At 49.1% G+C, this 18,107-nt stretch overlaps 1 protein-coding gene across 2 annotated transcripts in view; it reads left to right on the forward strand.

Moving 5' to 3' along the window:
- LOC113245700 (E3 ubiquitin-protein ligase RNF4) overlaps positions 1-18,107 on the forward strand; it is a 207,212-nt gene that overhangs the window by 1,105 nt on the left and 188,000 nt on the right. The window contains exons 2-3 of one of the 2 annotated variants that reach the window (XM_057309835.1): positions 146-360; positions 15,089-15,256. In XM_057309835.1, coding sequence (XP_057165818.1) covers positions 15,248-15,256 — 9 coding nt within the window. In that variant the 5' untranslated portion in view covers positions 146-360; positions 15,089-15,247. Of the gene's footprint in view, positions 1-145; positions 361-15,088; positions 15,257-18,107 lie in introns of those variants that run through there. The other variant, XM_026485869.4, reaches the window with a different exon arrangement.

The following is an 18,107-nucleotide window of genomic DNA, read 5'->3' on the forward strand; positions in this document are numbered from 1 at the left end:
AACCACAACTCCCGAGAGGCCTTGCGCACCCGGGGCCGCAGACTGCGCGTCTCGCGGGAAAGCGGGAACTCGAGCTCGCGAGCGTGGGCGGGACCGGAAAGAGGCGCGTTTCAAAGCGGTAATAGATGGTTTTCTTACCCAATAGGATTGAAAACATACCTCCTGGACCGGTAGCCCGCCGGAGTCGAGGGGACGACGGCCAATGGGAGGGCGCGGGGGGTGGAGCCCAGGCCTCAGGAGCGGAAGTGGGTCGCTGTTGAGGCGGCGGCGTCTTGCTTGAGGGTATCTCCTCCGTAGCTTCCGGGGGTGCTTCCTCGCCCGAGTGTGTCGGCGGCGGTTCCTGCCGCACCAAACCTCCCGGTAAGTCAGGCTTTGGGGAGAGCGAGCGGCCAGCCAGGGCCGGGCGGATGGGGGGTTCGGACGGCTTCGCGGCCTGCGGAAGCCGGCGGCGCGGCTGTCCGCCGTAGCGCGGCCAAGCCAGCTCGGGCCGGACGCCCGGCCGGGCCTCCCTCGGGACCGCGGGCCCGGCCGCCCGCCACGCCCCGCTGTCCGCGTGGCCGTTCGAGCCCGGCTCGGCGGGGGGAACGAACGTGCGAGCGCCTCGCCGAGGGTCTCGGCTGCCCCGGCGGACTGAGGCCGCTGCGCTCGGTTGTAGCGGAGCCAGCGAAACCGGGGCTGGGGAGGGGGACGGACGCGCCCAAGGTCACTCCGGGAGACGGGCAGGGCGGCCGGGGGCGCTGGCCTGTGCGGGCCGTTCGGGGGAGGCCCCGGCCAGGTTTTTGTTCCCCGCTAACGCCGTCTTCTTTGTGTGCTCGTGCCGCCGCCTCGCTCGCGAGCCTGCGAGTCTGTCCGGGCCGCGTGGCGGAGCCTCCTGGGCTGACGGCGCTGGGGGCGGCGGGGGCTGGCCGGGGGAGCGCCCACCCGGGGCTGAGCTTAGTAGGTCCTCGGCTTCCGGTCGTGGGGGGTGGCGCTGGAGCACTGAGGCCTGCGGCCGGCCCCGCCCCTCGGGCGCCTGCACTGGGCTCGGGCGCCCGCAGCCTAGTGCTTGAAGTGTGAGCGGGGTCTCAGGGGGAGGCTTGAGACCCGGAACGAAGTGCTTAGCGAACACCGCTGTCCACCCTTTGACCGTCCAGGAGAAGGGGAGAGTTCAGAGCCTGGACTTCCCTGTGGTAGCCGTTTTTGTGAGGTTTTGGCTTCTGTCTTATTCTTGTCCGTGCCCATCGACGTTCACAGTCATTCCTTCGTTCTGCTTCTGCGTCAGGGTCTCCCAGACCTAGGATCTCAGCCGAGGCTGCCTGAGTGGTTGGGGAGACTGAGGCGGTGTGCCCAAGGTCATGCAGCCGGCTAACTAGTTGACGGAAGAGCTAGTCTGGAACCTCGCTTTCCAGTGGCTGCAGGACGAGGCCTTTAAGTTCAGTGACCAGGAGTTTAGGGACCACTGGTGATGAAGGACAGAAACGTTGAAGGGAATCGCTTTGTTTAACTGGTGGTGTGTTTTTTTAACGGGTGGGAAGACATATTGGGTTCAGTTTTATCTGCGCTGCAGGTGAAATGGGAACATTCAGGTAGAAAGATGTTGTGTTGCTGGGTTTTGTGTTATCTGAACTTTAGCTTCCAACTCAGATTTAAAAAGCTTAGGTTAATACAGTGTTTATCAACTTTTTTTTTCGATGAACTGCCCCGACCTTCTTTAGTTTTTTTAATTGTCCTCTCCATGAAATGTTAATGCTGCTTATATACCGTGGGTCTTTTTATGTACTGTATGGGTATGTATGCTTTATACATAAAAAGAATGAGATTTTTTTTTCACCCCCTTGAAGTTTGGATACTTTAAAAATTCTAAGTCAGCACATTTTTGAGGTATTCTGTGTGCCAAGCTTTCTGCTTGGGGTATAGCTGTGAACAGAATAGGCATGGTACAACCCCTGATTGAACTAAGGAGTGAGGGTGGAGGGAATGAGAAAAATTCCCTTGAGGTTGAAATACAGAGTGTGGAGAGACAGGACTGGAGAGGTGTAAGCAGGAACCGGATGGTCAAAGTTCTTTGGTGTGCCCCAAGTTAATGAATTCAGAATTTATATTAAGACCACGTGGGAAAAATCACCGTACTGTGAGGATGGCTTAGAAAGATGGGTGAGACTAGTGGCTCTGGACCAGTTAGGAAGAGAGAAGTGTGGCTTGGGCCACAGTGGGGACTGGGGACCAAGCTCAGGCCAGTTGTGGCAGTTCTTCACTGACTTTTTGCTTAAAAGGCTGTTGCAAAGTTCATGTCCAGTAGTTTTTACCCCCACCAATTTCTGGAAAAGATTTGAGGTGCTACTGAATGCAAGTACGTGCATAAGGTAATTGTTTTATGCCGTATAAATATGGCTTTGTATGTTCTTTGTATGTTATCAGTGTCTTATTTTGAAATGATTTACCTACATCTTTCAATGTCCTCGGATTAGATGGCTCCTGTAGATGTGACAGGGCTGGCTGACTCTGTTTTTTGAGGTATAATTCACATATACGCTCTTGTAACTTGCCTTTCCTGTCTTGTTTCTCAGCAGGGGTTTGGGGGTTGTAGAGCAAGCAAGTCATTTTGAGGTTTCCTCTCTGAGGAGGAAGGCCCACAGCACAGATACTGCTGCATCCCAAGGTCAGAGTTCAAGTGTGAGAAAGCGTGTGAGGTTGATTTGGAGAGTGCTGCTACAGAATTACTTTCGGAAGGGTTTTATTTTTCCCGGGTATAAATAAGGGTTGTCAGGTTTATTTTTCCTACCAACACTGTGCAGGGTAGGAAAGGCCTGAAGGTGTCTCAAAATAAGTATTATCAATAGCTTCCTTGTGTAAAATGAAATTTTGACCCTAAGGCTTTCCTGGAGTAATGTCTGCACCCAACATGGGGCTCAAACTCTGTTTGGCATCTGTTCTAGCCATTATGTCTGTGGGGATGAGATGTTCTTTCCTTCTCTCCCATGGTGATGGTCTGTTTTTAAGTCTTCTTTGTTTCCTGATGGTGACTATATTTTTACTTGCACAGTAAGGCTCCATATCCCCCTTTCATCATTTTTTTCACCTCAGAAATACTCTGTGCCATTTCTGTCAAGCATCTATTGAGCTTGATAGCTTAATTTCTTTTTTTAAAGATTTTATTAATTTTTAAAGGTTTTATTAGAGAGCATGGAGGGGCGGCAGAGGGAGAAGCAGACTCCCTGCTGAGCAGAAAGCCTGACAAGGGGCTCTATCCCAGACCCTGAGATCATGACCTGAGACAAAGGCAGACGCTTCACCAACTGAGCCATCCAGGTGCACCTTGATAGTTTAAGGAGACTATCTGCAGTAAGTATTGGAGTTGGAGTCCGGTTGACCATGTCGAGTACGGGAGAAGAAATGGTTAGTTGGGGAGCAGGAGAAATACAAGAAACCAGTGAGGTAGGTCTTGAAGGATGAGCAGGAGTTTCCCAAAGTGGTAAGGGGTGTGGGACCTTTGCAGGGAAGGGGACGGGTGGCACGGATCAGATTATGGCACTGCTGTTAGGAAGAGCCTGCAGCAGGTGACTGACAGCCATGGTATCAGAGTAAAGTACAGTCAGTTCTGCTTTAAACACTTGTTTGGAAGCATGACTTGTTCCAACGCAATTGATAGACTAGGAACAGTTTGAACATTATGGGGATTTTGAGTTTGCTGTGCATGATTTCATCTATGGGAAATACTAGATGAACACAGAAAATCGAACTGAGCCAAACTAAGTCACATAGACTGTAGAAAGTACACACCTCAAACATATTCCAGCTTTCTCAGTGACTCTGTGTGTTATGAGCCACACCCATACACATCTTTTGTTTAAAAAAATTCTCTCTACTTCCCAATAACTTACAAGCGGCAAACCTTGTAAAGTATTCGTGCATCTCCTGACCATTTAAAATGCGCAGAGGTGTGCTTCCATTCTGTTAGGTTCTTAACGTGTGTGTGTGTGTGTGTGTGTGTGTGTGAGACATTGACAAAGGTTTTTAGTGCTGTACCCCTAATTTCATTGTTTTCCCATAAGTCCTGTGGTTTTTTGTATTGTGTGGTATATTTTAGGAATACTCATGTCTGTAACTTCACATGAGGCCAGAAAGGTTAGCACTGGGTTAGGGATGGGAGGTTACTCTGTGAAGGTGATGGATGTGATCGTTTGGGAACATTTGCCATCTTTTTGGGCCTTTTGGAGCCTGGTAGTTGTTTTTAAGCTACCATGTGAAGCCTTTTAACTTCCCCTGGCGCCTTTTCCATCTCTGTTAGAGCATTACCTTCATAGTCGGGTACTTTATGAAGCACCTCAGCTGCCACATTTGTCCTGGAGGCCAAGGACCATTGACTTTCTATTTTACTTCCTGGGTAGAGTGTTGAAGGAGAGTTGAGGTTCTGAATTAGGGCTTCTGCTGCTACAAACCCAGGTGTGGGATTCCCACTGCCAAGATTAGTGTCTCTAGAGAATTGGGTTTGGCTAGCTTTTTGGTGATAGTGTGCATGCATTCTTTAGCCAGCCCACCTATGCACCTGCCTTGAGGGGAAGGGAAGGACTTGTGCTGAAGATCCCTGGGGGAGGGCTATTTAAGACAAGTATGCAAATGAGGGAGCTCCCACAGTGAGGCACTGCTCAGCTGCTCCCTGCTGTAGGTATAGGCCACAGTATCACATTTGTAACCCTTTGACAACCTCCCCACCACCACCTTCAGGGCCTGCACCTTGGCTGTTTTTATAGTAGTTACAGATTGATTACACACACACACACACACACACACACACACCCCACTAGGTTCATGGTTCAGTACAAGCATCTAAGCCTCATAGCTGGCTTTTTCTGGCAGGCTCTGTGTTCAGGCATCATCCACATAGACACAGCATGCCTGTCTCCTCTGAGTTTCATGGCCAAAGTGACCTTGGTCCCAGGGAAGAGTGGGAAGTTGTTGTTGGCCTCAGCACCTGAGGTTGATATGCTCCATTGGCCTGTGGTATCTTTTCAGCCTCTGGAAGGATAGATAGATCCTTAGGTTTCCTTCTCGATACACCCTTGATGCTGTCCTCCAGGAATTGCCTGGTCTGTATCACCAGGCCACCAAGGCTGAAAGAAAATTAGGTTAGGGGTCAGAGAGGTAGAGAGAGCCCCTCAGTTTCATTTTGAGGCTGTCCCAGAGCAATAACCCTTCTACAAAGGAGTTGGTTGGATTTGGTATCTTTTGATATCTTCCCAGTTGTTTCTCCCCCCCATCTGTACGTTTCTTGTTTTAAAATTTAAATTCAGTTGATTAACATATAATATATTAATTGGTTTCAGAGGTAGAGGCCAGTGAGTCATTAGTCTTACATAAAACTCAGTGCTCGTAACATCACATGCCCTCCTTAATGTCTGTCTATTACCTAGTTACCACATCCCCCCACCCCTCCAGCAACCCTCAGTTTTTTCCTGTGATTAAGAGTCTCTTGGTTTGTCTCCCTCTCTGGTTTCGTCGTTTTTTTTCCCCTCTCTTCCCCTATGATCCTCTGCCTTGTTTCTTAAATTCCATATATTTGTGAGATCGTATGATAATTGTCTTGCTCTGAATGACTTATTTCCCTTAGCATAATATCCTCTAGTTCCATTCACGTCATTGTAAATAGCAAAATTTCATTTTTTATGGCTGTGTAATTTTCCATTGTATGTATGTACACACACACACACACACACTGTATCTTCTTTATCCATTCATCTGTCGATGGACATCTGGGCCCTTTCCATAGTTTGGCTATTGTGGACATTGCTGCTATAAACATTGGGGTGCAGGTGTCCCTTCCGATCATTACATTTGTATCTTTGGGGTAAATACCTGGTAGTGCAATTGCTGGGTCATAGGGTAGCTCTATTTTTAACGTTTTGAGGAACCTCCACACTGTTTTCCAGAGTGGCTGCACCAGCTTGCATTCCCACCAGCAGTGTAAGAGGGTTCCTCTTTCTCCACATCCTCACCAACATTTTGTCATTTCCTGACTTGTTAATTTTAACCATTCTAACTGGTGCGAGGTGGTATCTCATTGCAGTTTTGATTTGTATTTCCCTGATGCCGAGTGATGTGGAGCTCTTTTTCTTGTGTCTGTTGGCTATTTGTACGTCTTCTTTGGAGAAATATCTGTTCACGTCTTCCGCCCATTTCTTGATTGGATTATTTGTTCTTTGTGTATTGAGTCTGTTAAGTTCTTTATAGATACTAGCCCTTTATCTGATGTGTCATTTCCAAATATCTTCTCCGATTCTGTTGGTTGTCTTTTGGTTTCGTTGACTGTTTCCTTTGCTGTGAGAAAGCTTTTTATCTTGAAGATAAGATCCTCCAAATCAATTAGTGATATAACCTCATCAGGCGCAGCTGTTAGAGAATTAAGGTGTCCCCACTCCCAGGGGTTTCATCGACAAAAGGGTCAACCTAGTGTTTGGAGGGAGTTCCTCATAATCCTGAACTGAAACTATAGAGAAATTCGTAAGAACAGCTTCTTTGAGAAGAGGAGGAGCCAAGGTGTGCTTGGGCTGTGTTTGAGTCATAGGTGTCCTGGAGATCCCAGGGCATGGATGGGAGAGACTGAGGATCTTTCTATAGGCGAATTCCTTACAGATGTTTCTGGGGCTGTGTCCACTGCAGAGCATTTCTGAGTAATTGACTAAACCCTGTCTATTTAAAGTGTCTAGAAAAAGAGTATTTGGTGAAGTTTATTTTTAATTTTTGGTTGTGGTAAAGTATATGTTATATAACATAGATCATTTGAACCACTTTCAGGTGTTCATTGGCATTAAGTAAATTCAGAGTGTTGTGCAACCATCACCACCATCCATCTGCAGAATTTTTTTTAATCTTCCCAGACAGAAACTCATGTATTCATTAAATAGTAACTTCCTGTTCCCCCTCCCTACTTGCCCCTAGCAATCACCATTCTATTTGTCTCTGTTTTTGATGGCTCTCAGTACCTCTTATAAGAGGAATTATACAATATTTGTCTTATTGTGTCTTCTTTCGCAGAGCATAATGTCTTTAGTGTTCATCCATGTTGGAGTCTGTGTCAGAATTTTATTTTTAAGGCTCAATAATAATCTTTTTATTGATTTTTTTTCATGGATTTTTGAAAAACTGAAGTTCACTCTTAATTCTTGACCCTTGCATCTCAAGGCCTGAATCACAAAAGCAGACCCATCTCTATATCCAGACAGCTGTTCTTTTTCTCTAGTAGAAGCAGAAGGCTGGCCTTGGTAGGTCCTGTGTTAGGAGAAAAGGAAAGAATTTTCCTTGGTGATAAGTCGCCAAGCAGGTGTGATGGCTCCTTGGTTCTGATGCTCCTTTCAGGTCTCTGGGACTTTGCTGATTGCTGGTGATGGTTTCATCAAGTCATAAGATAAATCTGGATAAGACCAAGTACTGTCTCTCCAAGCCTGCTGCTTTTTTTTTTTTCTCGTCAAGTTCTTTCATCTAGTTCCTGCGGAAATCTCGGGAGACCAGTAGTCAAGGCTGCTAAGCCTTCTCTAGGAATAAATAACTGGGAGAGGACTGCCCTGTTACCTCTGTGCTGGCTTTTCAGCCCCGCTAAGCCTAAGCAGAGTGATGAGCTACGTCGTACCAAGCAAGTCTTTCCTGGAAATGAATTAAGTCTTACTAAGCCAGAAACTTCTTACTTCAGTTCTTGGGATTCATGGTTTCTTTGCTCTCATCCACTAGCACTTACCACTTGTTTGTTTTTTTAAGATTTATTTAATTAATTTAGAGAGAGAGCGCGAGTGAGTGAGAGGAGGGGCGGAGGGAGAGACTCTTCAGGCAGATTCCCCGTGGAGCTGGGAGCCCCAGGCAGGGAGGGCTCAGGCAGGACTTGATCTTACCGATCAAGAGTAGAGTCAGAGGCTCAACCATCTGAGCCACCCAGGCGCCCTAGCGCTTACCACTTGTAAGAAGAGCTGTGATTTCTGGCTCTTCTGACGTATTTATTACATAATTTATTGATTGTTTTTCCACTTAGAATATACGCTCCGTGAGTGTCTGTTTTTGTTCGCTGCTGTATTTCTAGTCCCTGGAGAGGTGCCTGATCTAGACCAGGCAGCTGTAAGTAGTGAATTAAACAGCTGACGGGGTTGTCTTCAGGGTGCTACGAACAGTACTGGGCACTTTGATTCAGCGTCATTGTTTTGCAAAAGAGCTGCAAAGGTAAGGGATATTTTTCCCACATGAAAGATGGTGAGACTGAGGCAGGAAGATCAAGTATTTGTGCTAGGCTCTAGGGCTTGTACAGCCAGCCACATGATTGCTGGCTCTTTACTATGCACCCTCAATTGTACAACAAGCAAGAGGCATATGTTTTTCTTAAGTACTAAGGGCTGATTGTTGATGTGACAGTGACACCAAGGTTCCATTTAAAAAGCTTGGGTGGGGGGGCGCCTGGGTGGCTCCGTCGGTTAAGTGTCCAACTCTTGATTTCTGCTCAGGTCATGATTTCGGGGTGGTGAGATTGAGCCTGGTGTTGGGCTCTGTCCTTGGTGCGGAATCTGCTTAAGGTTCTCTCTCTCCTTCTCCCTCTGCCCCACCCCCATCAGGCATACTCTCTCTTGCTTTCTCTCTAAAATAAATAAATCAGAAAAATAAAAAGCTTGGGTGGGGCGCCTGGCTGGCTTAGTTGGTAGAAAATGTGACCCTTGATCTCAGGGTCTTGAGTTCAAGCCCCACATTGGGAGTAGAGCTTACTTTTTTTTAAAAAAGCTTTGAAATGAAAGTTTATTGGCAACTTTTAATGCTCATGCTCACTTCCCCAAGAGGGCAGGCTGTACTGGGCACTGGTGCATTGCCAACAGCCTCGGGTATTTTTTACATTCTTCCAAAAGTAGTTAGGCGGGGGCTCCTGGGTGGCTCAGTCAGTTAAGCCTCTGCCTGCCTTTGCCTCAGGTCATGATCTCAGGGTCCTGGGATCAAGCCCCGCTGTCCAGGGGGGCTCCCTGCTCAGCAGGGAATTGGCTTCTGCCTCTCCCTCTGCCCCTCCCCCTGTCTCTCAAATAAATTCTATCTCAAATAAAGTCTTAAAAAAAAAAAAAAAGAAAGTTGGGCAATACACAAGTCTTTAATATATTCTTGCTTTTTAACATGTGTTCTGTAATTCTACTTTTGAAATTCCATTTAGGGAAGTACTTAAAATAACATGGCAATGATTATGTGTTTGTGGTTTTAAAGGAGGAGATGTTGGGTAGACAATTGGTACTAGCCAGTACCTGATCACTTGGCATTTCCCTGATGAAATTTTGTAGGATTTATGCTTCTGTCTGCTTTAACCATGCTGGCATAGAGAGGTTGCCCTGGTTAGCTCATTCACACTCACAGGAGACTGCCCATGTGTCTCAGAATGGCTTGTTATGAGCTTATAGTGAGAACTGCCTTGTAATTGGCACACAGTATGAGTGACCCAATAGAAAAATGCACAGAGAGGGGCGCCTGGGTGGCGCAGTCTGTTGGACGTCTGCCTTTGGCTCAGGTCATGATCTTCAGGGTCCTGAGATTGAGCCCTGCATCGGGCTCCCTGTTCAGCTGGGAGTCTCCTTCTCCCTCTGCCCCTCCCCCTGCTTGTGCTTGTATGCTCTCTCTCCCAAATAAGTAAAATCTTGAAAAAGAAAGAAAGAGAGAGGGGCGCCTGGGTGGCACAGCGGTTAAGCGTCTGCCTTCGGCTCAGGGCGTGATCCCGGCGTTCTGGGATCGAGCCCCACATCAGGCTCCTCCGCTATGAGCCTGCTTCTTCCTCTCCCACTCCCCCTGCTTGTGTTCCCTCTCTCGCTGGCTGTCTCTATCTCTGTCAAATAAATAAATAAAATCTTTAAAAAAAAAAAGAAAGAAAGAGAGAGGGAAGGGAGCACAGGGAGCCACCTAAGAATCAAGATTGCTTGGCGATTGTGGAACCCATGTGGAGAGTTAGGTCTCAGGTGTCTGTGGGTAATTGTGTCAGCCTTGCCTGCCCTGCATGGTGCATGCCTGGGCTGAACAAAGCTGCTCATCCTAGATCTCCCTTGGGCACCCTGCAGACTAGTCACTTTCCTCAGTCTCTGGAGCACCCCTCCTGCCCCTTTTCTGCTGACTCTTCCTTTCCTTTTTTTTTTAAATTTATTTATTTGACAGAGATAGAGACAGCCAGCGAGAGAGGGAACACAAGCAGGGGGAGTGGGAGAGGAAGAAGCAGGCTCATAGCAGAGTAGCCTGATGTGGGGCTCGATCCCACAACGCCGGGATCACTCCCTGAGCGGAAGGCAGACGCTTAACCGCTATGCCACCCAGGCGCCCCTGACTCTTCCTTTCTTGGCTGTGGGAGAACCAGCTCCAGTCCCACACTTCCTGCTTCCTGCCTGCCCAGTTGTTTGTAGCCATTGTGTGTGTAGACATGCACCACATATGTGATGATGTGGGTCACTCCTGCTAGAGTTGGGGGTCATCCTCTGTAGTGTCCATAATGACTTAATGGGAAAAACCCCATCTCTAACAAGGACAGAATGAGTGGACCGTTCAGTCTGCACTGGCCTCATTAGCTCCTTCCCGAAGGGCAGTTCTGGCTCCCACGCTCTGCCACTGCCTCCTCCATGCCATACACCTTTCTTCTTGCCTGGGGTTCTCTTGGTCTCCCTACTTCCTCTTGGTCTGCATTCCAGCCTCCCATTGGCCCTCAGAGCACACAGGTGACATCTTTAAACGCAGATCTCTAAAACCTTGGTTGTCCTACCCTTGAGGTGTGGATTAGGAGGCGACTTATGATCCAACCGTTCATTTTTGCTTTCTTCTGTTCTCTCACACCACCCACACAGTCCTCATCTAGGGCATTCTTCTCCCCTTCTGTACACCCTACTCCCACCCAGTTTGTTTCTTTTCTTTCTTTCTTTTTTATTTTAATTAACTTATCTGTCAGAGAGAGCACACACGCACACAAGCCGGGGAGGCACACAAGCCGGGGAGCGGCAGGCAGAGGCAGAGGAAGAAGCAGGCTCCCCGTGGAGCAAGGAGCCCAGTGCAGGACTCAGTCCTAGGACCCCAGGATCATGACCTAGCCGAAGGCAGACACTTCACCGACTGAACCACCAGGCACCCCCCACCCGGTTTGTTTCTTGAGTAACTCCTATCACTTTGGGCCTGCACTTGCTTGGTCACCAGTGACTGGCTTCCTGTGGCCGCCTTACTGGCCTCATTCTGGCTCCCTTGCCTGTTGACTACTGCTGCTTCAGTAGTCAGCGGAAAAGGGGCAGGAGGGGTGCTCCAGAGACTGAGGAAAGTGACTAGTCTGCAGGGTGCCAGCTTTGTCTAACTGATGCCTCCAGGTTCTCTCAAAGCTTTGTTTCTGACTTGTTATTTTTTTTATAGGCTCTTCTTGCTCTACCTGACTCCCCAGATTTAAACACAGATTCTAAAATCTCGATCTCTATTCCAGTTCTCTCTCCTGAGTGTTACAGCTGCCTTCACACCTTTCTACCTGGATATCCCATAGCCAGCATTTCTAAGACTAAAACCATCTACCCTCAATGCCTGTTTCTTTTCTCCCTTCCCCAGTTCAGTTTTATGGCGTTGCTCCTGCTCTGTAATTAGCTAGATACCTTGATGTGAATTGTCCTTACCCTCCTATCAGAGGTTGAGGAATTCCTGGCCTCTGGTTTCGCGGCCATTCCCAGTGCCATGCGCTACCTGGGGTCTTTTCTTAGTGTAGGGACACCATTCACCACGCCCACTCTCACCTCCGAGTCATTGATTCCTTCAGTAAACATGAGTATCTGCTTGCGCACGGGGTTAACTAAGTACAAAGTAGACTCGTTCTGCCTTCACAGCACTTAGGGCATGCTGAATGACTATAGGGTTTCCCTTGGAAACTAAAGGATTATGGGCCATCTGCTGAGATGGAGTGATGGTATTGTTGGAAGGACTTTCTTCCTGGACATAGTAAATTTGAAAACCTGGAAAACATCCATTTTCCAGATTGTTTCTACAATAATACATTTGATTTCTGGCATGGCATTTATTTGATAGTGTGGGTTCTGCTGTCACACTGTTCTGGTTTAAATCCAGGCTACTGTTTAGTAGTCGTGGACTTTGGGCAGGTTCCTTAGCCCTCTTGCATGTAAAATGGTAACCTTAAGGGGCCTGGGTGGCTCAGTTGGTTAAGTGTCTGATTCTTGTTTCGCCTTGGGTCATGATCGCCCAGTTGTGAGATTGATCGTCATGCTGGGCTCGTGCTTAGCACGGCGTCTGCTTGGATTCTGCCTCCTTCTCCCTCTATCCCTCATGCTTGTGTGCGTTTTCTCTCTCTCTCTCTCTCAAATCTTTAAAAAAAAAATAAATGGTAACCTTAATAATACCTTCCCCCTTATTGGGTGATGGGACTGTTATATGACCTGTGTTGGAAAGCAGTGTTTTTGTACATAGTACAAGTAATGTCTGGGCTTCGGCTGTTGTTAGTCTTTTTATTATCCTGGCGGCCTTGTCACCTGCAGTATCCAGAACACTTCGTAGTCTGTGAAGGCTACCTTTCTTGGAACCCTGGCTTTGCCATCTAGACATGGCACTTCCACATCCCCACACTGGTCTGCTGGGAATGCCCTCTTCTTCCCACCTCCATTCTCTGGTGAAATCCAGCCCCTTGGTAGATTTCCCTAAGGCCAGCCTTCCAACTTCCTGTGCCCTCCGACCACTAACTCTTACTATGCCCAAAAGAAGCAGACAGATTTGGAATGGATTGCTGGACTGGCCTTGGGCGTGGAGAATGAGAACAGTCCAGGGAAGCTCCCAGGTGGTCTTGCTGGGGCTTCAGGGCTGCAGGAGGCAGTTTCAGAGAGTAGGGAAGGCATGCAGGCCAAGGAATTGGGGGTGCCTCTGGGACAGTCATAGGACAGGTCTTAACCATGTTTGAAAGCCTAAAAAGTAACCAAGTGAAGCAAGAGGCTTATGGAAAGGCCAGGGTTGTGCATTATTTCCCGTTGCTCAACAGACGGATCTCCTTCTCTGCCGGTGACATTTTTATCAAAGATTCTTCTCAATTCTGAGACACACTATGAGGTAGATAACTTTTCCCCAGAACAGCTACATCATGGGTGTACACCCAAATGTAAGATACTTCTTGGGATCAGAAACTTATGCAGATATGTTCGAATCCAGAAAGCGTGGTAGTCTTGTGAGTCCTAAGAGGCTGTTGGGACGCCTCCCCCTCCATTCAAACCAGGCGGGCAGTCTTGGTCCCTCCCAGCCGGAGCCTCTACCCTGAACGCCAGTCTCAGCGGAAGGCTTCCCAGATGAGGTGTTGCTTTTGGGAACATGTGTGTCGTTTATGAGTAGGAGGACCTGCGGCCCCATTTTGGAGGCTGTCAGGAGATGTCATGCTGCTTGTCCCCTGCATGTCTCCCCATAGAGTGACGCAGTGAAGAGGTTATCCCTCTAAACCAGTCAGGGTCACGGTGGATAATGAGGTGGCAGGGGAGCAGATGTGGACACATGCAGACCACCAGGTAATAGAGAATGAGGCTCAGCTGGCTGGGTAGTCCCTCTAGAGGGGCTTCTCTTGGGGTAAAAAAGGCCAGGGGTGTGGGGTGGTCAGGAAGGCTTCTGAAAAACCTTCTGGCCTCTCCTTGTCCTGTGTTTCCTTACACCTAGCTCATATACCTCCATTACAGCACCAGAGCTGATGACTGGGTTTATTCATTGCTGTGTTCCCAGGGCAGGAGCCATAGTGATTAGTGAATGAGATGGGGAGACCGTCTTTTTAAAGCTGGGTTGGGTGCGGCATTACACAGCACTTCAGGGCTTGAGCAGAGGGGTGGAGCTGTGCCATGGGCGGTGCGTTTGGAGGGACTGGTGCTGGTAGAGTGAGTCAGCGACATCAGCCCATAGCCATTGAGCCTTTAAAACGTGCAGCACTGTTCCAAGTGCTCTGCCAGCCCCTGTAATCGTCACACACCCTTTGAGGTAGGTGCTGCTCTGTTTTGGAGGCGCCTGACCAGTCCCAGCTGTCAGGCTCTGGAGATGTGTTCCAGTTTCTGTGGCCAGCTATGTGTGTTAGAAAGCTGTGCTGGCAGTAGGGTAGAGGGGCGCTGGGAGGCGGGAGACACTGTGTGGGGGCCTCGGGAGCAGCACCATTAGCACTGCCTCAGAACTTGTTAGAAATGCAGAATTTGGAGCTCCATCCCAAACCTCCTGAGTCAGAGACTCCGGTTTCACAGCCTTCCTGATGAGGCTGGTGCAGACTCAAGTTTGAGAACACCTGTCCTTGTCCAGAGCGCTACTGCCCAGGGTGGGTGACCACAGAGCCTCCTCTTTGCTCTGATTCTCCCTCTGTCCCTCAGCCTTGCCCAGTGCTCAGGGCTTCCCCGCCAGAAGCCAGCTGTGCCCCTTCTACCCTGATGACACCCTGACTCTGGGCTTCCGACCCTGTGTTTTTGCTTCTCATTTGCTCCCTTTTCCACTGCATCTCTGATACTGAATTTACCGTGCATAGCTGCTGCCTCCCAGTGGAAGGGCCTTGAATGAAATCCTAGGGCCTTCCAGTTCTCCAGCAGCCTCTTCACTTGCTGCTTTCTCTGCCCTTCCTGGAACCTCCCACCTAGCTTCCCAGTCCACAGTTTCTTGGTTCTTCCCCACTCACCTGTAGCCAGTGACAGAAGTCTCAGGTGTGAGGGTGAATCAGGGCAGGTGACTCGTCTGCTTCTCTAAACTATTAGCTCCTCCAGAGGGTAATAGTGAAGTTGTGGAAAGAGCCAGAGGCCCTGGGCTCTGCTCTGGCCTCAGAAGCTCCATGCCATCCTGGCTGCAAGGAGTCCGCAAGGTTCTGTGCGGCACTTCATATGCTCTTGCCTTTTCCCAGCAGCTGGCACAGGACTCTGGAAGGGCTTCAGCAGCCAAAAAGAAGGGCAGGCCGTGGCATAATGGGTCTGATCTCAGGCTTCGGGATCAGGTGGCTCAATACTCTGTAAGAGTGCTTGCTTCCCAAGAATATGCAAGCAAACTCGTGAGTTGCATGAAGTGTTCAGCAAAGTACTGGTTAAGGATCGAACTGAGCTTTGTTGTTGATGATGCAGGTGGGAGCAGTTATCACCTTGATATCCTTGTTTTTTAGGACTGAAAGATACTGGAAATCTACTTGGCTGCAAATGCTGTGCAAGCCAGAGGATGAGTAACCAGCGGGTGTGAGAAGTTGACAACGGTCAACGTTCAACTTCCTGCCAACCTCTGAACAGGTCCCTTCCTTCTCCGTAGGGTGGAGTCAAAGAGCACAATGAGTACTGTGAGTTTCATCAGCTCCTGAATTTTCTTTTTAAAGATTTTATTTATTTATTCATTCATGAATGAGAGTGTGCCCACAAGTGAGAAGGGGGTCAGGGGGACAAGCAAACTCCATGATGAGTGGGGAGCCCGACATGGGGCTCGATCCCAGGACCCTGAGATCACAACCTGAGCTGAAGTCAGACATTTAACCAACTGCCCCTTGTGAATTTTGTTTTCGAGGCTAAGCAACTACCTTATTTCTTAACGGCACATTAATGAGAGTACCATAAAGGTGCCTCTAAGTAACCCTTGTTCTCAAAGGAAATTGTGCGGGACTGAGGGCAGCTACACAACTTAGTTGTCTGGAGGAGTCCAGTGTTTTGGGTGGTGTCCTGAAGACAGAAGTAATGGCTGCGGGTTTGGAAATTTTCTATCCCCAGAGCAGCTGTCCGTGTCCTGGAAATGCCAGGGCTCTGGTTTATTTAATCCTTCACAATCCAGTGTTCCATTTTCCCTTCTATTTCCTTTCCCTGTGTAGTTTTTTGTCCAGTATGAGCATAGTGGTAATGATCCTTTGTGAGAGTTTTCTTACACTCAGTGACCAAAGTTGGAGAAAGTCTTTTCAGAGCTTTTATCAGACTGCAGAGGCCGTGCCGTGTAACCAGGTGTCCCCTGGAGCCCCTTGAGCTCCAGAGAAGATTGCCTGAAATTCCCCCTCCTTAGTTTATTCCCTGCTGACCAAGCTGCTCATATGATCTAAACTCAAAACAGCTGTTTTCTGAGATACTGGATTCATATCAGGTGGACCAGCTGGGAAATGACAGCCTCATATTCTCTCCCCAGGTTCCAGAGGTGCTGGGAGCGTGTAGGCAGAGAGAGTGAACTGCAGTAGAAATCCTGTAGATTCCAGTCACTGCCCTAGGATCCACCTTGTCCTGACCACTCCCCAGTCCCTAGTGTGCTCTGAGCGCACTGTTGATAATTCATACACAAAAGGGCCTTTGTTTCCGTGGACCTACCTTTTTAAGAGGCAGATGGCTTCCCACCTTGGTTCCTTATCTGCAGGTTGTCTCTGCAGCTCACTTTGAAGGGAAACAGATGTCCTAAGTCTGGGCACCTCCCCTCTGAAGCCCACGCCTTGCCCAGGCAGGATCTGGTTAGACACAGCAATGTAGCCTGTAATGTGACTGTGAAGAAGTTGGTTAAACTTCCTCAGAATTGCAGAAATCATGTGGTCAGTTTGAACTGAAAGCTGTGAAGCTCTCCTGCTAGTGCAAAGGGGGACAGCCACGCTGAGAGTGACAGGGCAGTGGGGAGAATCTCTGCCAGTGTTCTAGGGATTCTTGAGGCTGGCCCTGAGCTAGCAGTCCCCTACCCCTTGCCCTGTGGGCAATGTGGATGGAGGGGGAGGCAGGGCTTGCGGGGGGGTGGGGGTTGCGGAATCCTGAGATGATCAACCTGGGAGGGTGAGGGATAGCCTCATAATGGAGGTGAAATTTGCATAGGTTTCTTTCTTTTTTTTTTTTTTTTTAAGATTTTATTTATTAATTTGACAGAGAGAAACAGCCAGCGAGAGAGGGAACACAAGCAGGGGGAGTGGGAGAGAAAGAAGCAGGCTCCCAGCGGAGGAACCTGATGTGGGGCTCGATCCCAGAACGCCGGGATCACGCCCTGAGCCGAAGGCAGACGCTTAACGACTGCGCCACCCAGGCGCCCCTTGCATAGGTTTCTAAAAGCTATGTAACAATTGGCCAAATGAGGAGGGGGAGGAATGGGTAGTCCAGGCTTGGAAGGGATGAGGAAGCTGCCAGGGAAGAGGATTGCTGTGCGATGTAGGGCAGGGGTGGTGAGTGTTGAGAACACATGTTGCTGCAGTGCTCACGGTGGGGTGTTCCGAGTCCAGCACCTAGACCTCAGCCAGGGGCCAGTGACTGCTGCTTGCCTCTGTCGGTGGGGACCAGAAACCACACAGGTGGCCGTGGTGGGACATGAAGGGTTCTGTTTAGCAGTATCTCCTAAGAAATATTTGGTCCTTTGCAGAGGAAGGAAAATACAAGGACAACTTCAGCGAGGAAGAGGGAAGACCTAAGTAGCCCAGGTCTTCTGGTAGCAGCTAGGGGAGCCGGTAGACACGGGGCCGGAGACTGCTGAGGCTGGAGTGGCAGTTCCCTTGACAGACTGAGCAGCTTCCTGGCAGAAGAATTTTGAACTACTGTGGCCATTTGTCTCTGGGCCCTCCTGGGGATGGTTCCCTGCTGCTTAGATCCACTGAAAGTTGCTAAACCCAAATCTTAATTTCTGACACTCCCCAGGCTGCCATTTGCTACTGAGGTGCGGTTGAAATACAGAATGAATCAGGCATCTCTGTCTTGCCTGGCCAGCACGCGTTGGACTGAGTGGTGGGTGCCCTTAGGTCTTGTGCAGATCACCAATAGTGTCCATCCTTCCAGAGTTTCCAGGGACAGAATGCTTAGTAAGGCATGCAAGGAGTTAGGGTCATGCTGACATCATGTGGCTGTGCTCGATACTTGGCATACATGGTGATCTCTCATCCACATGCCAGCTCACCCATTTCGGAGTGAGAACCAGAAACAGGTGGAGCTGGGATTGGCCTGGGCCATACAGGCCGGGAATGATAAGGTGACAGGACCAGGTGGGAGGTTGGGTCTCTCTTGAGGAAGGCCATACAGGGCATGTTCTCACCGTGCATTTCAGGGCCATCCTGGTCAGAAGTGCTGGAGGATGCTAGCTAAGCCAGCGCTCAAGGATTTGGGGAGACGGCTGGCTCAGAGAGTTTGGACTGCAGATAGGGCAGCTGAGAGCCTGAGCCTTCCAGAAGGCAGGGGACTTTGGTTCTTTGAGCTCAGGGC

This window comes from Ursus arctos, unplaced genomic scaffold (genome assembly GCF_023065955.2).
Source record: "Ursus arctos isolate Adak ecotype North America unplaced genomic scaffold, UrsArc2.0 scaffold_9, whole genome shotgun sequence".
NCBI classification, from domain to species: Eukaryota; Metazoa; Chordata; class Mammalia; order Carnivora; family Ursidae; genus Ursus; species Ursus arctos.